At 45.4% G+C, this 8239-nt stretch overlaps 1 protein-coding gene across 1 annotated transcript; it reads right to left on the reverse strand.

The window, feature by feature from the left end:
* Positions 1–5115: 5115 nt before the first annotated feature.
* LOC125542744 lies at positions 5116–7740 on the reverse strand. The gene is made up of 4 exons (XM_048705918.1): positions 6990–7740; positions 6153–6393; positions 5938–6055; positions 5116–5790 (listed from the first exon to the last, which is right to left on the reverse strand). Exons 1-4 carry the CDS (start codon positions 7577–7579, stop codon positions 5699–5701), a joined length of 1041 nt encoding a protein of 346 aa, XP_048561875.1. The 5' UTR covers positions 7580–7740; the 3' UTR covers positions 5116–5698.
* Between the last annotated feature and the right edge of the window lie 499 nt (positions 7741–8239).

An 8239-nucleotide genomic window follows, 5' to 3' on the forward strand; every position in this document is an offset into this window, starting at 1 on the left:
TATCCTCCACATTTCATAGGAAAAAAAATAGCCTAGACTCAATGGAAAAATTCCTTTGGTGTCAACCAAATGACATCTTGTTTCCTATTCCTACTCATAGGATTTGAGATACATGTCATCTCATTTCCTACAAGATTCCTATTCCTATAATAATCCTATCCTATGAACCAAAAGAGGCATAAGCCTCCTTTGGTTTGGAGGAATCTTGTAGGATTTTTAGAGGATAGGATTTTTGTAGGAAAAATTCCTATGGAGCCCTTTGGTATGTAGTAATGGATTCCTATTCCTATATAGGATAGGAATCAATCCTTCACATTTTAAAGGGAAAAAAATATTAGCCTAGACTCAATGGAAAAAATCCTATCCTATGAATCAAGTGACATCTCTTTCCCTATAGGAAGTGAGATGCATGTCACCTCACTTCCTATGATTTTCCTATTCCTATGATATTCTTTACCCTATGAACCAAAGGAGGCCTATAGAACTATATTACACGGCCGTGATCTTTTGCTGGAAGATCTCATATGGAGGATTGGAAACGGATCACAAGTCAGAATACATCATGATCATTGGATTCCGAGGAAAGGTAGTCTAAAGCCCTTGGGCCAAGTCTACATACATGAATCAACCGGGTTAGTGATCTGATGAGTGCAAATGGCATAACCTCGGATATGCTAAAGCTACAGGCCATGTTTGGGCCAGACGAGGTAAAGGAGATTAACCAGATTCCTATTGGAGGACCAGCGACGGAAGAATTTTTGGCGTCGAATTACACGAAGAATGGGGGTTTCACAATCAGGTCAGCATATCATTTGCGTATGTCACAAAAACATCTCAAGGTAGGCAGACCTGAAACCTCTTCGTCGGTGGTAAACCACAAGGCGTGGTTGAACCTTTGGGACATAGTGGCGCAGGCAAAGCGATAACTCACACTTGGAGACTCGTCCGGAATGGCCTAGCTGTAGGGTCGGAGCTCTTGAGGAGGAAGGTCAAAGCGGGAGTATTCTGTGTGGTATGTGGGTGGGAAGAAACAAATTATCACAATTTTTGGGGATGCTATCACTCAGAGTTGGGGGTGCCGGTGGCGATCCCACCGGATTCAGTTCGTCCCTAGGGTGCACTCTCAAGTTGGTTGCTCTCATGGGTCGCCGATGCATCTAATGATGAGCGTGCAATCATGGTTCAGGTGCTGTATGGACTGTGGTTAGCTCGCACTAATGCCCGTGATGGAAAGAGAATTGAAGATGCAGAGGTGATTACAAGGACTGTAGTTAAGTTGATGGAGGAGTGGCAGGACGCAAAAGCAAAATGCAGAAGCCCGTGCCTGTTGAAAAGTGGAAATCGCCAGAGGAAGGATGGGTTAAAGTCAATGTGGATGGAGCTATATCAAAAACAGGTGAGTATGGAGGCGCAGGAGTGGTCTTCAGAAATCATGAAGGGGCACTTATGGGTAGTGCATGCCATTTCCTCCCAATGTGCAAGGACCCGACAATAGCCAAACTTCAAGCTTGTAAGCATGCGGTTCAGTTAGCACATGAGTTTAACACCAATAGTCTGCACATTGAGATGGACTGCAAGGAGATAGTTAAGAAGTTACAGAGCAAGGAGAGGGACCTCTCTACGCTGGGACCAATCATAGAGGAAGTCAAGCAAATGCTGGGTAGCAGGGAAAGATGGAAAATTTCTTGGGTTAGGAGGACTGCAAATAGTGCAGCACATTTGTTAAGCAAGGAGAGTGTTTTGAATAATTCTTGTAAGATTTGGTTGAATGAACCTCCTGACTGTATTCTGCAGGTTATAGCGGCATATATTTCTGTCGGGTTTGAATAAATAAAGAACAGGTTGAATTTAAAAAAAAACATGTATGTCAAAAGATTAGCACAGAATCCAGATGGTACAAGGTAGCCATAGCATGTCACACAAGTTTAAAGTAACTATATCCCCTGAGTGCCATCAATTGGCCCTAGTCAGTTCTGCATTAAAGTACATGGAGTGTACCTCAAAGAAAGGCCAAAACTGGGGATTTGTTGATATTTTTGAATGAGTATCTAGCGAACTATACTTGATAAATTCAAATGCCAATGATCTCATAGCGTTGAAGCATCCATTAATATGTCTATGGACCATTTTTTTGACACCGGTATGAGATCATTTGCATCGTTGAGGGTGGCCAACCAATATTTTGTGGACATACTTAGCTTCGTAAGAATGGATGTGTTGTAAGGAATCTTTTCACACCGGTATTTACGCGAGGCCCATCCGTATTTTTCACACCGGTATATTTTACACGCTTTGGTGCCTGAAACCGACGAACCAAGCGGGGCCTTAACTCGAGGGAGGGGGACATCCCCCCCCTCTTGTCAGCTCCAAATATCCTTGAGGACATATGGGTAAGCATATCAATCAAAGTCCAATTATATGTAAATTCGGTTAGGACTTGGGAGCATCAATACATCAACTTTCTACTTTAGCATCATATGTATGAATTAACTATACCATGGAAACCATAATGTCAGGGTTGTATGTCCCAACAATATGGTTTGTGTTTGCTTATTGCTGATTTCTAGCAAAGATTATTGCCATGCCGAAATCTGGTAGCACCGCTCACAAAACGATTTATGTTGACGCTTTGAGATCTCTATGAACGATCTTTACGCTTACTCTTGTTGGAGACAGATATGTCCTTCTCGTGACCCTCTTCATTATACTGAATCTAGTCAGTCAGTCAAGCAATGATTTTCTTGTAGCATTTGCAAAAGTCAATAAGTATAATTTAGCTCATTTCTATAAACTACTCGATAGTTAGCCACTTCACAACAATTTTATCATACCCTTGTAGACTTTGTCAAAACCTCCTCTTCCAAGCACATTGAAATGAGAGAAATTTGACATTGTATTGACCATGGCTTTAAACTGACAAATGACAATTCCAGAGCCTTGCAAGTGAGTCAAACTAATGTAAATCGAGGGGAGGGGGACATAGGCCCCCTCTTCTTTTGGCTCCAATATCCCTTGAGAACACATTGCTAAGCATACCATTCAAGGTACAATTCTATGTAAATCCAATTGTTTGTGCATTTACTGTTTTGGCTTCAGCCATCAAAACATCATCGCTTTCGGGCTTTATATCTTGATATATTGCAAAACACTACTGAAATGTGAAAGTTTTTCAAAAAATGAGCATGCACTTTTGAAAAGTTGTTATAGAAAACCCCGAATATAGACTTCAGAAGAGTGTCTACTGCTTGTCGATGAAACACATGATCAATTTGTCAAGCAAGACGTTCAAGGGTGTGCATCCCATTTGGTTCCTTCTCAAAAGTTTCTAATCCTGATGAATTACTCGCTTGAAGGATCTTATCAATCTCATTGATTGGATTCACTCCTTGCAAGAAAGACCCCATGCCACGGACGAATGTGCAAACAATGTGTTATTCTTCGATGAAGCGAATGATCAATTTGTGGATGTAATTGTTCTTTTTCTTATGAGGATATTATTAATCCCTTTGTTTGGTGTGCCAAGGACCATTCTCACCAAGGAACGTAGTGGGAGTCATGATTTGCTAAATAGTCAAGTCCAAGACGTGCAAACTGATAACGGAATATGTTATTATTTTGTTTTTGCAATATATGTTGTTGTTACATTAAAATTTATAAAGTTAGTTGTTCTTGAAAACTTGGTGAAACTCAAGGACGACGCATGCATCTCCACCAATTGAAGTCACTCCTAATGATGAAGATTCCTAATTTTATTATCACCCTCCATTGTTCAAGTACTAGTCGTGCACATGTTTGTGATGAAGTAATTCCAAGGGCCATAACACATGGAACACGAGACCATAATTATCTATCATGTCGTCTTTTTGGAGATTCATCTGCTTTTAATTCCAAGCCAGAATATCTGGTGATACTTCAATAAAAACAAGCAAATATGGATTTGTCCGTTCTTTCGGTCCAATAAAAGATGCTCCGCATCAAAATATTAGGTGTGTGGTTTGCACCAAACTGAACAAGTTGCATGCCAATGTCATATGCGGAGACTGCAACCACGTGTTGCGTAGTCGAGAGCATAACAAGGATTACCACCAAATGTATCTAAGCACATAATTGCACCGAAAATTCATCAAGGCCATGTAAAACATACTATGAAACAGACGGCATCAGGCATCATCACCATTGTTTGTTTGTTGGACAAATCTAGTAATCAATGTGTAGGGATCAAGAGTCCATGAACTGTGTCTTTAGCTGCCAACCTAGTACTCTTCATCGTCCAAAATCATGATGCAGTGATCAAGAATCTATGGTCTGCTTCCTTCTTCGTTGCCAACAAGGTTTAGTTGAATCCAGGCCAACAATACAACACAACAACAGTAAAAACTGCAAAATCTGGAATAGCCAAATATCTCTCGGAACAGCCAAAAATTATACATAGCACAACTTGAAGCAAGTAAGACCCTGCAGATTCAGTAATACAACCTCGTAGTTTTATTATCATTCACTAGTTCCAGTGCGCACATTTGTGACCAATTTAGTACTGCCAGGAACGATCTCATCGCTGATCTTGGCTACCGGGTGATTCTCAGTCCTGCAATTCCACATGAGGTTTCCGATCATTCCTACTCAAATCAACCACCCCGTTTCCTTGCCTTTTGTAGCTCTACAAAGTTATACTAAGGTTGAGACACTTATTTTGGGACGTAGAGATAGTTCACCTACTTTGTCTTGATTATATTTTATCATTGATTGTGGATGATTGCTTAACTTAATACTAGTATAAAGCTAGCAGGTCACGGTGGCTTTTTCTTAAATAAAAAGAGGGAAAGCACGAATAGTGACACTGCTATAAAAATGATGGTCAAACTCTACAACGTGCAAACTGGTAGCAGGGATATGCTCTTGTGGTTGCAATATACCGCCATGTGAAATCAAAACACAAAAAAGTTCACAACCTTTAACAATCCCTCCTGGATTGTGCAGGCGCAAATGCATTTCCAAAACACTTTTTTGTGCCAGATGTAATTGAATGGCACACAACAACAGCAAAAGCATCAATCAAGAATGGTACCCAAGTTTCGATCCATCAAAACAGGAGAACAAATCCACAACACAGCTTGATGATGAAGCAGACTGCAAATTCAGTCACACTCTTGATGAATGAAGGTTCACAATCTTATTGGCATCATCCATTATTACAAGTACCAGTTGTGCACATGTTTGTGAACAAATCTAGTACAAGAACAGGGGGCTACATGGGAAAGCTGGCTAGAAGAGATACCTCACCCCAACACCAAAAAAATCCAATGAATCGGTTCCATTCGGACTGTCCGAGCAGATGCCCGCTCCTACGAGCAAGCAACCGCCAAATGGTGAATCCCTCACAAAAAGAATCAAATGGAGAATGCCGGCCAACAATGGCGCACAACAACAAGAAGCTAGAATCGGTGTTTCTATCACTCGCTCAATCTCTAGCAGCAGTCAGAACCTACCATACCACGAACATACAACAACAAAAAACACCATACAAAAAGGGTACACAGCTTCAGGAGCAGGCAAGACCCTGCAAATGCACAGTTAGACAGATCATCTATCCTCTCTCCTCTTGGGCATAGATGTTGCTCCACAATTCGGCACTCTAGCTCCGGTGACAAAATTGGCTCGACTGCATCGCCGACTAAAGACTACAACAACAACCCCTTCCTCAAAGTACAACAGCTGCCTTGTCTGGAGTAACATGCTGGAGGACGGTGGCGATCAATGGCTCGTAATGGTCCGCACCAGCACCACACCATGCTGCAGGCAAATATTTGGGTTTCTACTTAGACAGGGAAACGAGAAACAAAACTGAAGAGATAGACATTCTTTAGCTAAGGCTAACATGTTCCGACATATAATGACTTGCAGAAGAAAGCACAACAAGACTGCCAATCTACAACGCACCTGTTCCCTTCATGAATAGAAAGATGGGCACATCGCAGATTTCTCCTCTAGGGAGGTGTGGGAGGAAGAACACGCAGTTATCCTCATCAACCATTGCATCAGTGCCATGTGCTTGCACCTGTCAATGCCGCACAAATAAAAGATCCAATCAGATCACCAAATAAAATGCTGCATTAAACAGTGGCAAGTTCTATGGACAGAAATCACATAATTACCACGAAAACTTCTCTCTTGAACTCGGTGGCGAGGCACTCGATGGCAATATCATCACCAAACGCAGCCGCACGCCCATCCCGGTTCTCATCGATGGTCAGTAAGCCCTCCTCTGTGTACTGCAGGGTGATTATGTCATGTTCATCCTCCGCAGAGCCAGAAATGGACATGTACTTGGCCCAACTATCTCCATCGTCTACAGCGATACATCTCTCCTTGTAGATAGTCTCAGCTGCCAGTTCCCTGCAAGGCAATGAAGAAGATAAGCACATATAATTAACATGCAAGAAGCATAATGGTACCAAACAAATCAACTCGATATTCTAATTGAGATGCACTACAGTTGTACCAGTGCCAGGCAAGAAGCATAAATGGTAGTAGTACCAAATAATGTACTACAGCATAATTAACAGGCTGGATATCAATCATCTACTTGGAAGGTCCATACTTTGCCACTACAGCCCATGCCAGGGTGGCAACAGTAAAACCATGATTCCTTCGTTGACCAATTTATATGCGGGGTACTAGAATACAAACACACCATGTGAGGCGATTCTTGCAGCTTCATGACGCATTGAAATTGCATCAATTGGTGTTCTTGCGCGAATTAACATAAGAAAGAATCAAGAAACGCAAGGTCTAAATATAAACAGATAGCACAAAAGACTAGACTTGTTTCATTCGACAGAGAAGGGGATCGGATCAACGCAAGACGGGAAGACGAATTCCGCGTGATTCCAAGGAAAGACGGTGTCTTTAGATCCAGACACGCGTGGTAGCAATAGATTCGAGCGCGGGCAGGAAGACTAGATCCGGGATTGGCGGGGCGGCCACGGTACCTTTGGATGCCGATGCCGACGAGCTCCTGGATGGCGGCGTCGAGGGCGTCGCGGTCGGCCTTGGGCGCGAGCAGCTTGACCTCCTGCACGACGTGGACGCCCCAGCCGGCCTTGAGATCCGGCGCGTAGAGGTGGCGCACGGCGGCGTCGACCGCGGCCCTGTCGGAGGCCTCGGCCGCGGCGTAGACGTCGGCGAAGCGGCGCACGGCGCGGTGCCGGAGCTCGCGCGCCTCGGCCTTGGCGGCGGCGGCCCTGCGCGCGGCGGTGAAGAGGCAGTTGCCGTCGGACTCGACCTCCCCGCCGTGGTCGAGGCGGAAGACGACGGCGGGGGCGGGGGCGGGGGCGGGGGCATCCGGGCCGTCGCCCCCCTGGCGGGGCGGCTTCCAGGCGACGCCGCGCTCCCAGATCCGGAGCAGGCGGCGGCGCTGCTGGTCGTCGAGCGCCCAGACGGCGGACCAGCCGGCGGGGGGTTCGGGGGCGGCCCAGGCGAGGAGCTGCGGCGGCGAGGCCGGGGCGGGGGAGGGCGGGAGCGCCTCCGCGACGGCGACGGCGCCGCCGCCGGAGGAGGAGTCGCAGAGGAGCTTGCCCATCCTGGCTGGCAGCTAGGGTTCGGTCGCTGGCTGGCGCCTGCCTCGGGCTTGTCGTCTCCTCTCCTCCCCCGCTTTCTCTTTCTTTTTCTTTTCTTTTCCGGCGTTTTTCTGGTAGCCGTTGAAGAGGGGGGGAGGGGGGTAGGTGGGGGTGGGGTGGGGTGGGGTGGAGTCGCGGCCGGGGGAGGAAGAGACGAGTGGTTATAGCAGTGCGCTGTGCCGCCGGAAGCGCGCGCGGCCGATGTTACCGTTGGTTGCCGCTGGCGTTGGCGGGCTATTGGCATATGGAAAGTGTTCATTTCTTCCCTATAATGAAATGAATGGGATGGAGGGACTTAACTCCATTCCATGTTTACGAGTTTTTTTTTAGGGCTTTCCATGTTTATGAGTTATGACCAAGATTTACGAGGAACAAAAATGTTAGGCTCCTTCCTTTTCTAGATAGATCCAAAACAACTCAATCGAGACGTTTGTTCGCCTGATATGTTTGCTAGAAATGGGCCGTTGTGAGGGCTGCAGTACGTGTTTTGATGTCGCCATCCACCGTCATCGTGGCCTGACCTGTAGAATAACTCAATCAAGACATATGTTCATTACTTGCTATGCGCGTAGAGACGTGTTGCTCTGAGAGATCCGGCGTGCTTTGTTGTCGTTGTCCCTCGC

The sequence above is a fragment of the Triticum urartu genome, chromosome 3 (assembly GCF_003073215.2).
Source record: "Triticum urartu cultivar G1812 chromosome 3, Tu2.1, whole genome shotgun sequence".
NCBI classification, from domain to species: Eukaryota; Viridiplantae; Streptophyta; class Magnoliopsida; order Poales; family Poaceae; genus Triticum; species Triticum urartu.

Bases quoted from the DNA above. Each gene is read 5' to 3' on its own strand.
- LOC125542744 (XM_048705918.1), bottom strand. From the start codon at position 7,579: ATGGGCAAGCTCCTCTGCGACTCCTCCTCCGGCGGCGGCGCCGTCGCC. The intron at 6,394-6,989 runs GTACCGTGGCCG...ATTGCCTTGCAG, and splicing joins GTCGGCATCGGCATCCAAAG to GGAACTGGCAGCTGAGACTA. The intron at 6,056-6,152 runs GTAATTATGTGA...CGGCATTGACAG, and splicing joins TCAAGAGAGAAGTTTTCGTG to GTGCAAGCACATGGCACTGA.